We start from the raw sequence: 21484 nt of genomic DNA on the forward strand, positions 1-21484 counted from the left end.
ATGCTCCCATTTAGCCCCTAGGCTCTTTACCAAGATGCCAGACTCAGGTCTCAAGGCACGTAACTGTATCTCTTCCTAGACAACCCTTCCAAAACTACAGCATAGTCATTTTAGATTAAATCTCAGGAAAAACTTCCTAACTGTAAGAACAGTAGGACAATGGAACAAACTGCCGAGAGAAGTTATGGAAACTCCTTCGCTGTAGCTTTTCAAAAAGAGGCTGGATAGCCATCTGTATTGGATGGTTTAGACACAACAAATCCTGCATCTTGGCAGGTAGTTAGACTAGATGACCCTTGCAGTCCATTCTAACCCTATGGTTCTAGGATTCTACCCATCATTAGACAGATTCCACAAGGTCCAGAACCTGCATGTTGGTAAAGTGTGCAAGTCCACACATAACTCAATATTTACAACTACGGGGCCTCCTGGTTTCAAATATAGGAATCGCTCTGTGGGCAAGGTCCCATATCAGGTGCCTTCAGGTTTTTCTCCTAAAAGCATGGAACCATTCACCAGAAAACATGCAAGATCAGTTCCCAACCAGATGATGAACTCTCTAAGATGGTGGACAATCCCAGAGAATGTCTGCAAGGGACTTTCCATATGCCTTCCAGACCCACAAGTACTCACAGCCAATGCCAGCCTAATAGGATGGAGAGCACATCAGGGGAACAGAACAGTACAAGGCACCTGGAACCCCATGCGAAAGGAACCAGGGCATTAACCTATTGAGGCTCAGAGCTCTCAAGCTAGCCCAATGGAGGTTCCAGAACTACCTAGAGGATGAAAATATTTTGATCTGGTTGGCCAACATGACCATTGTGCCATATGTCAACAATCAAGTGGAAACAATGGAAGTGATGGCCAGAGAACTCCATAAGAGCAAAACACTCAAAAGGATAGTTGAACTAAAAGGCAGACTGACTCACCAGATGTACTATCAACAACTCAGAGTGGTGCCTGAATCGGAAAATCTTTACTAGGATTTCGCAGAAGTTCATCCTTCTGGCAGTCAACCTATTCGCCAATCACAAGAAGACAAGGCAGCCAAAGTACTTCATCAGGGAAGCAGGCCCCGAATTTTGCACATATTTGCACATATGGCCGCAAGGCCTTCTATATGCCTTCCCATTTCTGAAAATGGTGATCCAGAAAGCAAGGTAAGACCAGAAGAAGCAAAGGTGACAGTGCTACCACCACGCTGGCCAAGCAGATGCATGGTTCTCTGATCGGAGAGAACTGAAATTGGAACTACCACTGTAGCTACCAGTGAGACCAGACATCCTTTAACAAGGCCCATTACTCAATCTAGAGCATCTACAACTGATAGCCTGCTATTAAGAAGGAAGCATTAGCCACACTAGAACTATCCTTCAAAGAGAGGGAACAACATTCTCCTCCCAGTGAGCTTCAACCCTAAAGACCTGCTCCTCTATCTGAACTAGGTTTAGCTTGTGGTATCATTAACAACAAAAATCCAAATATCCTGATATCCCACTTAGTCTGGACTTTCTTCAGAAAGGCACAGACAAGGAACCAGCTCCATAGTGCCTGGTGTCAGCTGTAGAAATGTCCTATTCACCACATCCTCTGATTCCTTGACAGAGAACTCTCAGATATCTCAGAGTACTCTGACTGACTAAACTTGTGGTTAAACCAATCTTTCCAAAGGCCCTAACTACGCATCCTTTTGGGCCACTGACATCAATATCTCCATTCCACCTATCTATCAAAACTCTTTTTTTCAGGTCATCATTATGTCTACTAGACGAGTTTCTGAATGGGCAGCTCTAGCCATGCAGGAATGCCACTGGGTGTTTCATGATGACAAGGTGGTACTAAGAATATTAGAATAGTTTTTTGCCTAAGGTGAATTAATCTTTTCATGCCAAACAGGAGATTGTCCTCCCTTCATTCTGTCCAAAGCCACAGCTCCCGACAGAAAAGCTGTGTCACATGTTAGACATTAGAAGAGCACTGAAGATGATGCCAAGCATACCAAATTGACAAGAAGATCAGGCTCCTAATTTGTCTCCTTTCATCTGAAATGCCAAAGGCCCAGGGTATTCAAGCTATCACTAGCTAGATGGATCAAGCTATGCATTATAAAGACATCAAGGCACACTCCACAATATCTATGATGACTTTGTGGGTGGAAAGAGCTTGTGCTTCCACCGCTGAGAGCTGCAGGGCAGCAATATGGTCATAGGTTAACACATTTAGCAGATACTATAAATTGACTTTCTGGTCTCTGTGAAGGTCTTCTTTGGCAGGAAGGTGCTGCAGGCACTGAGCCAGGAATAGCATTGCCATTCTGGGCAATTAACTCAAGGGGGAATCTTCTCTCTTTTTTTTGTCTTATCCCCCCTTATTTCTGTTCATTGTTTGTTAATTTCCGTATGTATCAGAATTGCGGGAGACACTGAGCTGCAGAATGGTAAATTTCTTATCTGTTAATTTCCTTTCTGCTAGCAGCATCTTCCACAGTTCTACCCTTCCTGGTTGGCTTCCTAGCCAGGAGACAGTATTTAATTTTGATGGTTATGTTTATAGGCTGTAGCCCAGATTGTCTAGCACTGAAGTGACTGTTACTAATCATATTCTACGAGTTTTTACACAGCTTTGGAATGAATCATCTGTCAGCAGGCTGGATAAGGGGGCATAGCTCGCACAGGCTGTGCTACCGCTTTGAACTGCCTCCAGAAACTGCAGTCAGGAGGGGACTAGCCCATACCTCTTATAATTGTGGGAGATGCTGCTAGCAGAAAGGAAATGATCATCAGGTAAGACATTTATTAATTTGTGAGTTTCAATTATCACAGGTCTCTAAAGAGTTGAAGTGTCTGCTAGAGTGCCCATAAAGTGGAACTGTGAGCAAGGATGTGCTTCATATACCGGGATATCTTGGGGTCAGCACTACTTGTAGGGGCATAGAGTAGCCGGACCCCTAGATTCCAATTCTCCGAAGGGGTAACTGACAGAAAACCTGTGCCAGAAAGGTCAAGAGAGAGACTGTGTTGGAGTCTACTGAGACCTAGGGAAGCTTAAAAGCACACGGCCACAGCATTTGGGCCCAAAACAGCAGCCTGGTGAGTCTCCAGCAGGGGAGCTTTACCAGGCCACGACACTGCAATTATTTGAAAAGGATAGGTTCAGACCATTGGACTGTAGGACTGTATCTTCTATAGTGAATTAGGATAACAAACTCCCCACTACTTGAAAAAGCAAAAAAGCTACACTGTTGGGAGAGGGGAAGAAAACAAAAACACATTTCTACAAATGACACTGGAGCTTATTTACCTTTAGTTCTTCAATTTCATTTTGCAGAAGACTCTCTTTTTGAACCATATGCCTTCTCTGTGAATCTAATCTGGACTCCATTTCATGCTTTGCCTCCTCCACTCTGCAGATCATTTCTGACCTAAAAAAGTGTATTTTTCCTTTTTAAACCTAACCATTATACCTGTGACTTTTAAGTACCAGAGTGAACTACTGCTGCCAAATAGCCACATCATTCCTGAATACAACTGGGTGAAATTTTTCAACCAACACTGTTTTCCTCAGGAGAAAAAAAATGCAGATTCAGGAACACCAAAAGATTTTGCAAATTCATGGTGATTTCACTGAGTTGCTTCAGTAAAGAAAAAGAAACACTGAAGCAAATTCTCCCCCCAAAATCAAAACGTTTCATTTAGACAGTTTCTAGATTTAAACAGAAAAATTGAAACATTTAAACTACCTTCTCTTTAGAAATTTCCTTTAAAAGAATTAAAAAACATAAAAAAATGTTCAAAATTAAAACAAAAACAAAATGAGTTGTTTTTTTTTAAAAAAATTTGGAAATGCCAATGAACCCCAAAAATTCGTGATTTGCCCAAATTTAGTCCTAAATTGAAGCTCTGCTATTGTCTTGTGTTACACAGCTCTCCAGAGGTAATATGAGATATTTAGCATGTTTTACCAACAGAGAGTATTCTTGCTCAGTATGTACCGATTTAGGGGTTTTAATCTCTCGATAGAATGTGCAAGTTCTACTCCTGGCATCAATATCAGAGATTCTTGGTGCTCAAATCCTATGGCGTTGGGCAGCGATACAGAACTCCAAGATAGATGTTTCTGAAATAATTCCAGAAGCTATAGACTAACTTTTTTTTTGGCTTTGGATGGTTTATTTCCTTTCATCCAAACATATAACTGTCATTTTGATTAATTTTATTTTAAGAGTATATGGTAACTTTGTGCAGTAGTTTAGGAGAAATGTAATATGTTTCTCAAAATACAAAGCATGAATGGGCCTCAGTCTGTGTCATTCCACTTAACCCAAGGAGAATGGAATCCTGAAACAAGGACATAATACAGAGAGCTATAGGTTAAGCTCAGGATAACATACCATCTAGCAGCATTTGGATCAACACTTGTTGGTTTATCATGGATGTGAAATGACAGTAGTTGTGGGAGAAGGAAACTAGTATTATTTAGTTATTAAACACAGCCATAGCCAAAACTGAAACATTAACAGGTTAACCGTTTGAGTTTTGAGCAGCAGTTTGGCATTTTATTGGTATCAGGAAAGTTCACTTGTTTCCTGCTGCACTTACCAGGAACTGAACCTGGGTCACCAGCAAAGTGCAGGAGAGCTGGGGCCTCCATTGACCAAAGGAGCAAGAGAGAAGGTACCAGCAGGATGGGGTGGGAAGAGGTACAAAACTGCTGGAAGATCATGGAAATGATAAACTGGAAGAGGGAGAGAGGCAAGAAGAAAGAAGGGAACAGACAGAAGGTAAAGACGTATACTGATAAGTATTAGTAGTTTTCCAGCATTTTAGGCACAAGGACAAGCTTGAACTCGTAGGTCACCAGCCTCTCATCTCTGATAACTTTATAACTGCCAAATATAATCAGAGTTTTTCATCTCCAAAGTGTTTTTAAAATCTTAAATAATAAATCTTACTTCATAATTTGGCTCTGGGTCCATATCAGACTAAGGTAAAAAGTGAAAAGGTTAAATGCACTCAGTCTAGTTCTTTGTAAGTATTTCACGCTTTCATGTAACCATCACATAATTTTGGATAATTGCAATCCCTATTCATTAGGGTTCTGGGCTAATCAAACTAATTCAACTAACTCAGACTAAAAAGTACAGTAAGAGTTTAAAGTGTGTAATGGCTTTTCAAAAATATCCTTACGAGTTAATACTAAGTGATTTACACATTATCGGTTAGATATCAGACTTAAACAGAGCTAGTACTTGGACCTGTCTTTTATGTGCAGTGATTTTAGGCCCAGGTTAAACACAAATACTCATGAAACAGAAGTAGTATTTTACCGGAGCAGTTCTACTTCTGTTCTTAGCTCTGCTACACAATTATGCTGCGTGTCTTCTGCCCTGAAAATGGTGTAACCACAACCATTAGGGCATTCACGGCTCCGGTATTCACACACTGCCAAATGGCCATCTAAGTTACGTCGTTCAATCTGAACTGGACAACCTGAACAGGAAACAGTAAATTAAGACAATATTAAATCACTGCAATTAACAGAAGCATAGTCCATTCCAGGCAAAAACACCCAAGCAAGCAAACAAACCACAGTGCACAGAACTGATCATATGCAAATATGTCAAAAGAAAGTGATTCCCTTACAGCATGAAGAGATACACCTACAGATCCCAAAGCCTTGTCTACGTTAAAACTTTTTGCTCAAGTCTCTCATCATTGCTCTAACCCTGGTGGTAACACTAATGTAAGACATGGATAGTAGAAAAAATACTGGCAGCTGGCCTACACTATGCTCTCACCAGCCCTACTCCACCACCAACAGCAATGGTTGGAGATATTAAGAAAAATGCCAGTTTAGACAAGGCTTGAGTATCAAAAATTTGGCACCCAAGGTTAGAGAAAATTTGGACCTTGGCAACTTCTCCAAGATCACAGAGCAAATCAACAACAGAGCTGGGACTAGAACCAAGTTCTCTTCACCACTACACTTGTGCCCTACCTACTAGTAGACTAGTATTTCTCAACCAATGGGCCGCGATGCCTGAAGGGTGGGGAACAAAAGGAATCAGGAGCATTGTGAGGCCATTAAATTTTATTTACAGTTCTAAAGCAAGGGGCGGGGGGTTTAAAATAACTTAAGGATGTCAAAAGCCTTCAAAGTCTGTGAGATCAAATGTAGTAATAGTATACATTTTTACTCTTACTTTTATAGTAAATGTAAGTAGGTTGTGCACATTTCTGACTTCAAATAATGGGTTGCCTACCTGACAAGTCTGAGATAAAAGGCAGCATGATCAAGTGCAGTGTATTGCAGACAGGCTGGTAAGGACAAGTAGAAAATATCACCTAGTAGAGGTAGCCTAGCTACAAGCACAAACAAAAATGTGCCATAAAAATCTTGCAAGTGGTAGGTTTCAGAGTGTGTGCACTTCTGATTAAGACAAACACCTATATAATTTAATAAAAATATTTTGCACTTTCAGATCACCTTCCACTGGAAGATCTCAAAAGACTCACAACACCTCTCTGAAAGAGCTATTACTCCCGTTTTACAGATTAAGAAACACACAAATGTAAATAACTTGCCCAAGGCAACACAGCAGCAGCATAACTGGGAGCAGAATGCAAAAAACCTTATTTCTTGTCCCATATTAAGCATCAAACAGCAGTTTATCAGATATATACTTAGCACTACCTACACTGGCTAAAGTTTGAGATACCTTCTGGAAAAGGAGCAAAGCAGCAAGTTATAGTGTAATTCTGTTTAATATAATAAATGTTAAATTGGCCAAAAAGATGGTTCAATCATCACATGCAAAAAACCGCAATCAGATGAGTAATAAAAGCTGAATATTAGACAAATTCATACCTTGGCAGAAAGCAAAACCCATGCACTGCTGTGTATTCTGATAAATTAGGGGTCCAGTATTCAAATTCATTCTGGTTAATTTTCACATGAAAAAGGAAAAACTGATGATGGACGACAATCACCATTACAACGGAGAGCAAATCCACTGTCTAAAAAAATTTCTGCAAACTCTCAACCGCTGATCATTGTATTATCTTTTTAATTTTTATTTGGCTCTTTTTTTGTTTTGCTTTGCTTGTTAAACTGAAGCAACCACATTGCAGAGGCCATGTCTGTGCAGGAATGTGCAAGCAGAAGTACCTACCTGCCTGCCTAAAGAAAGCTTACTTCAATCTTTTTGGTCTAGCATGAATATGGTCTAGAACTCAGAAATTCACGATGTGGAACTCAACACAGAAGTGAACGAATGTCCATCGCTGCCACCCTACTGTGATTAAGTATGACAGATACAAATTTTCTGAACAAAAGGCTCAACTTTGAACTTTACTCACCAGCATTTGAGCAGGGTATCTGGCTGTATTCACATTCTCTCTCATGTCTGTCTATAGATTCTAGAGAACAAACCATTTCACAACCACGCTCTCTGTTTTTGCAATGAAGCTGAAGTCGATTTAGATCATTTTTCATGTATCTATATACAGAAAAGAGTTACTTTGTTTCTTCTTTTTTAAACTCCTGCAACACTGTAAAAGTGTTTACTTTTGCCACATTCCAGGGATTCTACCTTCCACAAGGAAAAAAGTCAAATGCTCCGTTCAAAATATTTCAACATTCAAATAACTACACTTGATGAAAGGGGGTTGGGAGGGTGAAAGCTGTGATGATGGAATATTAAGGTTCAAAATTAAATATGCAAATTAGTTCATGAAGAATGGCTATTGAGAGGTCACAAAACTAAGATTTTAGCACTAACTAGGGCAGGAGTGGGCAAACTTTTTGGCCAGAAGGTCACATCTGGTTATGGAAATTGTATGGCGGGCCATGAATGCTCATGGTTCCCGGCCAATGGGAGCTGCGGGGGTGGCGCTTGGGGCAGGGGCAGCATGCGGAGTCCCCTGGTTACCCCTACGCATAGGTGCCAGCTGGGGGACATGCTGCTGCTTCTGGGAACCACGGCACGTGTGGAGCAGAGCAAGCCCTGGACCCTGCTCCCCGTCGGGAGCTCAAAGGCCAGATTAAAATGTCTGAAGGGATAGATGCGGCCTCCGAGCTGTAGTTTGCCCACCCCTGAAACTAGGGGCTTGTGTACACTTAAAATGTTAGTGGCACAGCTGTACTGCTGTAGAGCTTCAGTTGTGGACACTACCCATGCTGACGGGACTTCCTCCCCTACAGGCGGAAGAATTCTCCAGTCCACCTAATGGTGTCTACCTGGGGACTAATGTCAGCTTACCTATGTGGCTCGGGGTGGGATTTTTCACATCCCTGAGTGACAGTTATATTGACCTAATTTCCTAAACCAGGCTTTAGAAAAATCCTTTCAACAACCAGATTTGTTACGTACCTGTAGAGAGGTCGTAGCACAGACATATCAAGTGCTTGTCTGTCTTCAGGGCAGTTATTGTGATGAACAAGCCAGCCATGTATACAGGCAGTACAGAAAGCATGTTCACAAGGAGCCTGTAAAGGATCTTCTAATACATCTCGGCATATACAGCATAAAAGTCCTTCATTAACATAGCCAACAAACCGCTCAATATCATAACCCATTCTTTTCCACAGACTTTCAACCTGTTATAATGTTAAAACAGCAATTAGTAACTGATTGACAACTAATTATTTAGCACTGACAGAATGCTTGGTGCTGCACGATACACAAAAGTAAAGAAAGGTCCTGCTCAAAGAGCTTTCTATCTTGAAAGCAGAGACATTGGTAAAAACAGAGAGGATTAACTTAGTAGGTTCTCTCTCGTTTTGAATTTATTACAAAATGTGATTCTTGTGGACATTGTGAAAGATAGCAGTTCAATTCTGCATTTGCACAATGTTTTTGAGAGTATTTAGAGAATAACTGAAGATTTATTCTGTAACTGAAAATTTAAAGATGAATTACAGAAAAAGCGCTGTTCAAATGTCAGAACTTGATTTCTGTTTCTTTACCTTTATTTGTATAAAACTCTGCAAATTTGTAAAATAGTGTTTTTACTGATAGTATTGAACACCCTTGAGTACTTCTTATCCATATGATTTTATCTATATCTGTCAACCACAGGTAACTTAATTTGATGTATGTTTCTTCTTATGCTCATAAGAAGAACTATTAATAACAACCAATCTACCGAATGAGGTGGGAGTCTAGAAAAAATAGCGTATGATCCTGTATGTACAGACTGTACCATAATGCATATGCACAAGGAGCCAAATTAAGGTTGCACAGGCAGTGGTGCCCTCAGCTCCTGTACATGGCACCACAGCAGCTGCAAACAGCCAAGAAGAGTAACTACAAAGGAAGTTCTGCTTGGACCCTGCAACCCTGGACTGAAGCATGCTCCGTGCAGGTTGCAAAGTATTCTTGCTGGCTTTTTGAGGCAGCCACAGCCTATAGGTGTTTCCACTTGTCTCATGAGCTGCCCCCCCTTTTTTTTTAAACTGTGCCCCTGGGGTTTCTTTTATGGAACCCCCCCAACCCAGCATCAAGGTGCAGAAATTCAAACCCTACCCCCTGCTTATATTTTCTGGTTTTCATGCGTTTTTCCTGTTATTTAGGCTTTTTCTGGGGCAGTTTTGAATCTTTGGTTTACAGACAAACTCTAACAAACCTCTGAGTATGTGCAAGCTGCAGTTTTTCAAATCCTATAATTACACCAAATTTTCACGGTGATGGCAAAAGACACATCCCTGACACCAGGGTGACCTCCTTCCCGAAAAAGTTTCAAGTCCCTGCTCTAAAGCATGGAGGTACCAGAGCTCCTCAATAAAACAGATGTTTTGCCCATATTAAAAATAGTTACAATTTATTTTTCCCTAACTTCTTTCTAAAAAACGGCTGAACTGTTTTAGCTGAACTTTGCTCAAAAAACAGCCAGAGGCACACACACAGCATAGAAAATTTCAGCCCAAATGGTTTAAGTTTGGAAAAGTTATAACCACCTGAAAACAGGGTCTTAGAATGGAAAGTCTAGGGAGCAATGTTAATTATAACCAACACTGACAGACGTGGAGCTATTCTGTAATTTATGAATACTGTATGTTGACAGGGTTATTGGGATGTTTACTTTATAAATATTTTGGTTCAGTTTAATAAGGACTGTATGGAGCAACACGCAGGAAAGAAATAGAATGGCTTAAGATAAGCCACTTCTCCACAAACCTTTGAGGGTTGTTAAAATGAAAGCCAATAGACGAAAAGGCCAGTGGACAGCAGAGATCAAAAAGACTATAGCAGTTTAAAAAGAGCTCTCTCTCAAGGGGGGCTCTGGAAACAAACTAGAGTACAAGCACTGGGGAGGGGAAGGAGAGAGGAATCTGAAGAAGTTAGTCCTGTATAGGTTACTATCAGGGCATGGTTAGCTTTTATGTAAGACAGAAGTGTGTAGACTGTTTTAAAAATCTGTTTTCTTTAAACAGTTTGTACTGTTAATAATAAAGTCTGTTTTGTCACTGGATACCCCTGGTCACAGACCCTTGATAGGAAGGACCACAGGCATCAGAAGTCAGTTGGACTTACTGGGTAAACATGGTTGATACCGTCTGTACTGTAATTCAGGGCCTGGTCTAACAGTGAGAGAATTGCAGAATTCCAGCCTAGGATAGGTAAAGGCTTCAGCCTGACACCTAAGACGGTTGAACTGAGTGAGACCAGAAAGGAGAAAGAGGTGCCGCTAGCCCTGTAACGATGACATGTGCTACCAGCTCTGCCCATAAAACATGTGAATTTTAAAAGATCAGTAGCCCTAAAACTAAGTTGAAAGTTGTATGAAAGAGAAGTAACAAGCTTCTGTACTTGAGTACAATTCTATCAAGGAAGATGTGGCTCGAGTCTAACAATACTTATTTTATGTAATTAACCATCTTCATATGTTTTAGGCTGCACATTTTTTCTTAATCATAAAAAATTACTTTTGCAACATACTCAAGCCTCATGAAACAGTATTTCCTAAGTTCGAATTTCTAAATAAAGATATTTATTAATTATAAATAGAAAAATATTTTTTTTACCTTTTAGATTTAATTCACATAAATAGCATGCAGTTCACCACATAAATGCTTTGGAATTATGGTTTTCAGGGGAGACAGCTGTACCAAACCATCCTACTCTATCATCACTTCATTGCTTTGTGTTACTTTCTACAAGAACACTAAAAAGAAACAGAATCAATTGTTGTGTTTCCTAAGTTACAGATCCCCATGCTTAACCAGCTAATTGTTGAACAGACTACTGTTCTCATAGCCATTAAATCTAAACTTTAAAGTGGCATGCATTTGAAAGGTTACTTTATAGTATGTTTAACACTTTAGCTTGCTGTCACCCATGGCTCATATAGACTGGAAAAAATAGCTAATAGGTGTTAAATTAATACATTTTTAAAACAATACATAGACGGAGGGCATATCTACACTAGGTGCTAAGTGTTGTTTAAAAAGCATTAATAAAAATGTTTTACCATGCTTTTAAAAACACCCCCTATTTTCCTGGGCCCTGTCCAGACTACAATATATTATTTCTGTTATAATTTTGACAAAGCATTTTTATTTTTATTAATTTATATTTTCAGTTGCCCAAAATTATGCAGCTGAAGCATTTAAAAAAATTAATTTATATATTCACAGTTGTGGGAAAGAATGGGGTGGTCAAACAATACTTATTTAATGACTAGGCCCCTACCAAATTCATGGTCCATTTTGCTCCATTTCATGGTCATATGATTTTAAAAACAGTAAATTTCATGATTTCAGCTATTTAAATCTGAAATTTCACTGTGTTATAATTGTAGGGGGTCCTGACCCAAAAAAGAGTTTGGGGAGGGGGTCACAAGGTTACGGGGAGGGAGTTTGGTGGTCTGCTATCCTTCCTTCTGCACTGCTGCTGGCGGGGCACTGCCTTCAGAGCTGGCCATGTGGCCAACAGCTGCTGTTCTCGGCCACCCAGCTCTGAAGACAGTGTAGAAGTAAGGGTGGCAATACTGCAACCCCCCTAAAATAACCTTGTGACCCCCCTGCAACTCCCTTTTGGGTCAGGATCTCCATATGAGAAACTCTGGTCTCCCCTGTGAAATCTGGTCTTGTGTGTGCTTTTACCCTATAATATACAGATTTCACAGGGCAAGACCAGATTTCACGATCCGTGATGCTTTTTCATGGCTGTGAATTTGCTAGGGCCCTATTAATGACAGTAGTTGTTGAGATTCAAAAAATTAAAGCATTTATAAACATTAAAAACACAAACTGTAAACATTGCATGTCAAAATATTCAGAGTAAATATCCTTAAATCAAACTCTAATAAGTTCACAAGCAGCATTTTTCTTACTTTGCCTATCTTTAAATTTCAATTACCAATGGAAATATTTGTTGTTCATTTGTGTGTGTACAGTGAAATCAAAACTTACCTATAAAAATCTAATTCTTCCAAGCCTAAAAACAGCTCATGTTTGAAAATGTTAGCTAACATTTTAAAATATAATTTTGCATCCAGTGTATAAACAATTTAACACCCTAAAAACATGTTAACTGCTCATATCTAAAACACATTTTTAATTACTACTGTGTCTACGGTAGGTGCTAAGTGGCATTTAAAAACATGTTAATTAACTCATTGTAACTAAGGCCTTGTCTACACTGGCAAGTTTCTGCACAGTAAAGTAGCTTTCTGCGTTATAACTCCCGAGGCGTACACACTGCCACGCCACACAGTGTGCAGAAACCCTAACCCTAAGCGAGATATCTTCCATAATGAACACAGCCTGTGGAAAATGTGGGTACAGGAATGATTATAAGACCCCCCCTACAGTGCTGGCTCTCTCCAAGAGCTACGTGTCCAGTGTACAGTACAGTCCTGGAACACTGATTTCCCCTGCCCCTGAGGTTACTCAACATTTTGGGGGCTTGTAGCTCCTGAGTGCCTGTCGGGTCAGCCAGCTAGTGACAGGTATGTGAACAGTGGCTGTGTTTTAAACCAGTGGTCTCTGTGTTGCAAACAATACTGCTTCTGTAAAATGTTGCATTTTGGTTTCACAAATATGACTTGGGAGCCCAGCCTCCCTCTTTGTTATCGCTGGCTGAATGGCTGTGCAGAATTAGAAAGTGGCTTTGAATAACTAAAAAGGACTTCCTGTGTGAGGTCATGATGAACTCTGCGGTCAAAAAATAAGAATTGAAGGAGTGGCAGGACAGTGAGAAGAGCGACCAAAAGGAGAACGCGGCACACCAGAACGAAGCCATGGAGTGGCTCTTAAACGTTATGGAGCACCAAGCGGACACGCTCCAGGTGCTACTAGCACTGAAAACCGAGCAGCTCCGTGCCCGCCCTCCCCTGCAGTCGCTGTCGGAAAACTCTTTCCCATGTACCCTCCAGAGATCACCAACACACTTATCAACTCCTGGCTCCAGTTTGTACCTGCTGCATTCCACTCCTGCCCTGTCACAGTCCAGCCCTGCGGACCCCCATACTGCACTCAACAACCGTCCCGCCACAGTTTAGTCCTGCTGAAGTATAGTACCCGCTGCACTGTACTCCAAAGGACAATGTTGCATATGATACCTGGACATACACAAATCTTTAACTGTCCCCGGACCTCACCTCCTCCTGGGACCCTTCCTTCCCCCATCCCCCACAATGCTGATGTGTTTTTTTGTTTCTCTCTCCCTTCTGCTCGTTGTTTTTTAATAAAAGAATTGTGTTGGTTTGAAAGCAATCTTTATTCCATTAATTGAAAGCAAACAGAACCTTACAAAGCAACAGGCAATTGTCTTACACCTTCATAGTGCATTGTCTGCACCGATCACAATCACCTCCTAGCATTACAAGCACTGCACTCCCGAGCATAGCAACAAATTTTAGTGGCTTTCAGCTTCAAATTGCTGCCTTAAGGCATCCCTGATCCTTATGGCCCTGCGCTGCGCCCCTCTAATAGCCCTGGTTGCTGTTCAAATTCAGCTTCCAGGTGCTGAGCCTCAGCAGTCCAGCCCTGCATCTTTCACCCTTCCTTTCATAAATATTATGGAGCGTACAGCACACAGCTGTAAGCACAGGAATATTCTCATCGGCCAGGTCCAGCCTCCCATATAGGCAGTGCCAGCAGGCCTTTAAAAGGCCAAAAGCACACTCAACAGTCATTCTGTACTTGCTCAGCCTGTTGTTGAACCACTCCTTGCTGCTGTCATGGTGCCCCGTGTATGGTTTCATAAGCCACGACATTAAGGGGTAGGTCTCCCAGGATCACAGTGGGCATTTCAACTTCCCCTACGGTGATCTTCTGGTCCGGGAAGAAAGTCCCTGCTTCCAGCTTCCTGAACAGGCCAGTGTTCTGAAAGATGTGTGTGTCACACACCTTTCTGAACCAGCCTGCATTAATGTCCGTGAAATGCCCACAGTGATCCACAAGTGCCTGGAGAACCATAGGGAAATACCCCTTCCAATTAATGTACTTGGTGGCTAGGTGGTCCGGTGCCAGAACTGGAATATGCGTGCCATCTATCGCCCCTCTGCGGTTAGGGAAGCCCATTTGTGCAAAGCCATTCATAATGTCATGCATTTTGCCCAGAGTCATTGTTTTTCGGAGCAGGATGCGATTAATGGCCTTGCACACTTCCGTCAACAGGAGTTCAACAGTTGACTTTCCCACCCCAACTGGTTAGTGACTGATCGGTAGCAGTCTGGAGTAGCCAGCTTCCACAGTGCAATTGCCATGCGCTTCTCCAGCAACAGGGCAGCCAGTGGGAGCCACGATCGGCCAAACCTGTGGATGTGGCAGGTAAACAAACCGGTCCGGCCCGCCAGGGGCTTCCCTGAACAAGCGGTGGCCCTAGTTTGAGAACCACTGGTTTAAAGAATAACTCCACTGCCACTCGTGACGTGTTACAGTGAACAGCATATTGGTCAACAGTGCAGGATCCATTCCTGCAGAAGAGGCAGAGCGCACAGTACACAAACCATTGAAAGATGGCACCAAATGTGGACAGAAGCACAGGTACTGCTGGGATGCGAAGCAATGCATCACAGGGCATTGGGACAGGACCCAGGATGCCCCGTGACCCCCTCTGCCTTCCCACAACCCTTAGCAGCAGAAGAGGAAGAGATGCTCTGTGGGATAGCTGCCCAGAGTGTACCTCTCCAAATACCAATGCAAATGCCGCAAGTGTGAACACGCTATTGTGCAGGCAGCTGACAGTGTGAACACGCAGGAGTGGTTTCCCTTCAGCGCTCTCTGAGGGGCGATGTAACTGCCAGCGTTGTAACTGCCAGCGTAGCTATACCCTAAGACTTGGTGTTTGCTAAAAAGTTAGGCTGACCCATCTATGTTGCTCAGGGGTGTTTAAAATCCACACCCCATAACTGTGAAGTTAAGCCAACCTAGCCCGCCCTGTAGACAGTGGTAGCCTTTCACCTAGCTACCACCTCGCGGGGAGTTGGATTACCTATGCCGATAATAGAACTCCTCCCATTGGTGTAGGTAGTGTCTACACTGCAGTGCTACTGCAGCACAGTTGCAGCACGGTAGCGTTTCAAGTGTAGACGAGCCCTAGGACAAGGTGGATGAGGTAATACCTTTTATTAGACAACTTCTGTTGGTGAGATAGACAAACTTTCGAACTTGCACAGAGCTCTTCTTCATGGTAGCTAACACATTTTAAAACAATCCGTTTTCCCAGTTCAGACATGGCCCCAAATAGGCCTTGTCTAGACTAGGAAAACAAGGTGCTTTTAAACCTTTGTGTGGACAAGGCATGCTACCTTTTGACACATTAATTCACTGATCAAGGCTGAAAACATTAACATCCCTTTCCCCTGCCACCCTCTTGCTCCCAGTCTAGCCATACCCAGAGAGAAGGTGCAAACGCTACTACAAGTCTTATTAAAAATAAATCTAATTATCAGATTTTATAATACTTATACACAAAAAAGACAACATACTGACTAATGATTTTGGACTTTTTTAAAATGTGGTTGTAGGTATTGATTTCTTTTAAACTGTGTTTGTTTTTAATGTGTTTTCTGTGTTTGCAGGCTTGAAAAGCCTAAACTGATTTTTCATTGATTGCCTGTCAGTAATATAAGCAGCAACTAAAAACATTAATAAAAGTAAATATAGAAAATAAACTATATAAATATTCTAGAATATTTTATTTTAAAAAGATGAGCTTGATTTTAGGACAACTCTTTCATTCCATTTTAACTCCATATGGTGACAATTCTCATTTTTCTATCCCCAAAGTAAACCTTTTCATAAAATTTAGAAATGCAACACATGTAAGTTTTTATTATTGAAAATTAATGGTGGGAAGTAAAAAAAAAGTATAAACCACAATGGAATGGAGAGCACTGTCACAGAATAATGGACTACTTACTGCTTGTACATACATTTTGAGAGATTAGAAACAAACATCTATCCATCGTGGTCAAGAAGAGATATTTACCTTCCACAGTGGACAAAACCCAATGTTTTTTAAAAAAAATAATTTAAAAAAATCAGTTTTTTATTTAAATCAGATTTTTTTTGATAAAATGTTTTTTGAGGAAAAAACCTATCTAAAGATAAAGATACATTACAGCTCAAAGATATCTCATCATGGAATAGGGATTATAAATTCTAGTTCTATAGTATGAGACAATATATTTGTGTAATGTTTAAGAAAAGTTTTGTAAATGAGTTCCAATAGTTCTTGGATTAGGGACCCAAATTTATGCAGTTCCACAGGCTTCTGTATAGATTATTTCGGTTAATCTTTCTATCTACCCAATGGGATTCGGTGCTCAGTCTAGAAGATACCATCAGAGATGCTTAGTTTTGCAGTTCTCAAACTTTGGATTTGTGTCTCCAGAGGTAACATGCTTGTTAACAGCAAAAATGTTTTTAAATAAATAAATAAATAAATAAATAATTTATAGAGGTGAGAAATAACTGACCTCAACTCTATTGTCCCTGTGAAAATTTGTGTACACATAATCCCTTACCTCTCTCTAAAAGTGCAAAGTTTCAAAAAGTTCAATGAATAGAAGATTGTTGGGGGCAGAATACATCTGGACAAGGAGAAGAAGTCTGGAGATAAATGTGAGAAGTAAGGGACATATGCTTGTTTTGTTAAAATATTATATGTTTGCTGTTGAAGAAAAAAATCCAGAATACTTAATGTTGTTTTAGTTAAATAAAACAATTGAAATGTCTGTCTGGCGATGTTCTCCTCCTAATACAGCATGGCAAGAAAATCCTCCAAATATTAATGATTAACCTGTTGAATAGGAGATATTTATGAAGTCATTGGGAGGTGAACTATCTGCTTCAATTAATTACCTTTGGTAAATGAAATAACCAAACAATCATTCATTTTCTGATATAGTAGTAACACTAATCTGAAAAGTTTTCAAAATAAATCACTGTTTAAAAATGTATAGTGTGTACCTTCTAAAAATGAAACCTACATCTACCTCTGAGTTGTGAAGAATATGTATTAAGGTTATAACAACCAACAAGAATGCACTTTTATGTAGAAAACCATGATTAAATCGAGTCTTCCTGACCAATGATTTAAATCAAATCCACCCTGTTACTTTCACAGCATGAAACAATGTCACAACTTTCTAGATTCACAGACTTGTTTTTTGCCAAATAAGTAATGTAGAAATTGATAACTGGAGTTCCGCCTCAGATATCCCATCCTCTTATGTTAGGAAAAGCCACTTGAACTGTCTGGATATGGAAGTCATCCTTCAGTGCTCTAGTAGTGCAATTGGTTAACACATAGGGAAGTCCTGCTAAGGTTATTAGGACAAGAAGCAATGAGCTTAAAAGGGAGGTTTAGGTTGGACATTAGGAAAAACTTCCTAACTGTCAGGGTAGTTAAGCACTGGAATTAATTGCGTAGGAAGGTTGTGGAATCTCCATTATTGGAAATTTTTAAGAGCTGGTTAGACAAACACCTGTCAGGGATGGTCTAGATCAGTGTTTCTCAAACTGGGATCCGCAGATCACTAGGGATCCTCGGGGGGACTCCAGGGGGTCTGCAGGCCCCGCTGAGAAACTCCTCCCCCTCCCTCTGAGGCACGCCTCCAGCATGCTGGGGAACAGGCTTACTTGTCCTGGCTCACTGCTGCTCCCAGAAGTGGCGGGCACGTCTCTGCGGCCCCTGTGTTGGGGGCCAGAGGTCTCCATGCACTGTCCCCGCCCCGAGCGCCGACTCCGCAGCTCCCACTGGCCAAGAACTATGGCTAATGGGAGCTGCGGAGGCAGTCTATGGGCGGGGCAGTGCACGGAGGCCTCCGGTCCCCCCGCTTAGGAGCCGCAGCCAGAGGGATGTGCCAATTGCTTTAGGGAGCATTCCGAGGTAAGCGCCGCACCCCTCACCCGCTCCCACACTCCAACCCCTGCCCGAGCCCAAAGCCTGCAACCCCTCCCATACTCAAACTCCCGCCCAGAGGGTATGAAAGTAAAATGTTTTAAGATTACAGCACTTCAGCTTCTAAGTCTTAAAAAAGGTCGAATTTAATCCACTTAAGAGGGGTTTTGTTTTTTAAATTTAACTGCTGTTTTTTTAAATGGGTGCCAACAATTAATTCAACCAGTGGCATCAATTTCTCTCTCAGGATAAGCATGTACTTTATGCTATCTTTTGCTCCTAATCAATAATGGCATTAATGACATCTCACGTTTTAAAAAAATACTTCTGAAAATTATTCTAAAATAAATTAGAACACTACCCCCAAACTGAACCAAACATGGAACCCAATTCTGGAAGGCGCAGAGCACCCTGTATTTCCATTGAGGAAAAAGGGAGTTGAAGGTGCTCAGCAATTTGCAGGGTTGAGAGCTTCTGGAATGGTACAGTAGCTGTAATTATGGCACCTTAATCTAATCACTCAATTCATTTTTCTTCTAAACTTTATTTATATTAAATGTTTTTCTTTCAGTGCTTTTCATTTATACATCTTAACGTGTTTTTACAAAGGAAACCAAGTGTCCTTATTCCCGTTTTACACATGGGGAAACCAAGGCCAAGACAAGTAAACTATCTTGCCCAGAGAAGGACAGTGGCAAATCTAGGAAAAGGACCTCTTCACCAAACCACTTTGAAACCTTTTCTTCAAAACACATGCACATATTTGACTCCTTTTCTGGAGGGCATCAGCTGGAGCATTAGTACCTTTGGAGCAGAGACATTGAACATTGGTAAAGTCAATAAACTACTTATGTACATTTGTGTTCTATTATCCGCGGAAAGAAATGGAAGAGCCCATTTCCTGATGTAATTTTGAAAAGTGACATTTCTGAACAAGGGCACTTCTGAAGCTGATTATGGGTATACTTTAGCGCTAATGACACAGGCCCAATGGAATGGAGATTTTAGACCCCCATTTATTATTGCAGAATAAATTAAGAATTTAAATTCAAATTTACGGTCAGAAAAACTTTAGCTTTTAGTTACTTAATTTCATTCAGTTTTCTATTTGATAAAACAAGGAGATGTGTCAGTGTATTTTTGAGAGCATTATTTCAACTGAAACTACCTCCTGAAGGTGTTTGGAAAGACAGCTTTTGAATCCAAAACATTTGTGATCTTAGAAGCAGGTTCCCAGAGCGCTCAATGGGAGATTTAGAAATGTATCCAAATCAATGTTTTTAATACAACAAATAGACTCTATACGGAGCTAAAAAAACAAGGCCAGTAAGTTAACGTGAGTTTACAAGGTCACAGCTTTATTCTTCCTGTAAATGGACACTAAAGCAAAGGATTACTCCAAAATCTTATGTTCAGATCAATGCAATCAAAAACAATATAATATTATGTAAAAAAAAAATTACAGCTGAAGTCTGGTAAGGTCAAATTGCTTGAACTGATGAAACATACTTATCTAACTAACTGAAGTTATATCCAGACCATAAGATGCAGTTTAGATTTTTAAAAAAAGCATTATTGCAAGCAAGTGTATAGTGCTGAGAAACAATCAAGTTCTGATACCTAGCCTAACAACTATATTTCTAAAACAAGAATTTATTAAAAAGAAAAAGTGACCATTTTTAAATCTTCTAGGTAAACCCAATGTGAGGATAATTGTAATATTATATTGAAAGAATGTGTGCCAACTAGTCAGAATATTGATCCTTATTTATAGTCATTGCTCTCAGTATGCTGATATCTAAATGTGGGATAATAACCCAAAAATAAGAGACACAAGAGAATAGTTAATACAGGAACTTTAAGATGACAAATCATTTATTTAGAATAATATTTCATAATTCTTTATTTTTGACTTACATAATTTATAAGAAGGATAAGAAACTGTGGGGACCTAGTGTCAAGTTTTGGTCTAAAACGAGGGCCAGTAAGAGTGAATTTACTGTTTTTTCCCCCCTCAGGACTAACGGTCTTTCCTCAAGACTCAGTTTCTTTACACTTTCGTCATTGGTCAGGAATTCTAAACCTCTTATTTTTGTTGGTCTCCTTCGGACTCTGTCTGATTTGTCCACATCTTACTTAAAGAGTGGTAGTCCAGAACTGGAGACAGTTCTCCAGATGGGACCTCATCAGTGCCAAGTAGAGTGGAACAATAACCTCCTGTATCTTACATATGACACTCCTATTAATACACCCCAGAATTACATTAACCTTTTTTGCAGTTGCATCACATTGTTGACTCAATCAATTTATGAACCACTATAACCCCCAGATTCTTTTCAGCAGTACTACTGCCTAGCCAGTTACTCCCCATTCTGTAGCTATGCATTGATTTTTCTTCCTAAGTGTAGTACTTTGCACTTGTCTTTACTGAATTTCACCTTGTTGCTTTCAGACCAATTCTCAATTTGTCAAGATAATTTTGAATAATAATCCTTCCTCAAAAGTGCTAACAACCTCATAAGAACATAATAATGGCTATACTGGGTCAGACCAAAGGTCCATCCAGCCCAGTATCCTGTCTACCGACAGTGGCCAATGCCAGGTGCCCCAGACGGAGTGAACCTAACAGGTAATGATCAAGTGATCTCTCTTCTGTCATCCATCTCCACCCTCTGACAAACAGAGTATAGGGACACCATTCCTTACCAATAACACCATTCCTTACCCAACCTCTCTTAATTTTCAGTATATGTGAAAAAATAAAAATACCACTAAAATTTAGAAATCTGCAAAAATCAAGATAGGTATATAACCTTCCACTATAAATAAGCATTTAAGAATGCATTTTTTAAAGTTAGACTCATTGTTTGCTATTTTCCAACAACTAGAGTCAAAAGCAAGATTGAACCTGGCATGCACATATTTGACACATACTACTTTTACACATTATAAGATAAATACAAATTTGTGCGGTAAAAATGTGAATTCAGTAATCCTTCTGTAACAATTTACAGACACTTCTTTCCCGAAGGGAGAGAAACTATGCTTTAAAATGAAAACTTGGTTCTGTATGAAGATTCACTAATTTCACTAATAATCCCAAAATGAGAAGTGCTCCTCTCT

The 21484-nt window shown here is 40.4% G+C and overlaps 1 protein-coding gene across 4 annotated transcripts in view; it reads right to left on the reverse strand.

Annotated features, from left to right (window-relative positions):
- LOC140906506 (RING finger protein 151-like) overlaps positions 1-21484 on the reverse strand; it is a 33689-nt gene that overhangs the window by 11025 nt on the left and 1180 nt on the right. For 2 of the 4 annotated variants that reach the window (XM_073330567.1, XM_073330565.1), the window contains exons 2-5: positions 8375-8601; positions 7362-7501; positions 5330-5492; positions 3304-3424 (exon numbers count right to left, since the gene is read on the reverse strand). In XM_073330567.1, the coding sequence (XP_073186668.1) occupies positions 3304-3424; positions 5330-5492; positions 7362-7501; positions 8375-8580 (630 nt within the window). In that variant the 5' untranslated portion in view covers positions 8581-8601. Of the gene's footprint in view, positions 1-3303; positions 3425-5329; positions 5493-7361; positions 7502-8374; positions 8602-11028; positions 18206-21484 lie in introns of those variants that run through there. The other 2 variants (XM_073330568.1, XM_073330566.1) reach the window with 2 other exon arrangements.

Source organism: Lepidochelys kempii, chromosome 2 (assembly GCF_965140265.1).
Source record: "Lepidochelys kempii isolate rLepKem1 chromosome 2, rLepKem1.hap2, whole genome shotgun sequence".
Classification (NCBI taxonomy): domain Eukaryota; kingdom Metazoa; phylum Chordata; order Testudines; family Cheloniidae; genus Lepidochelys; species Lepidochelys kempii.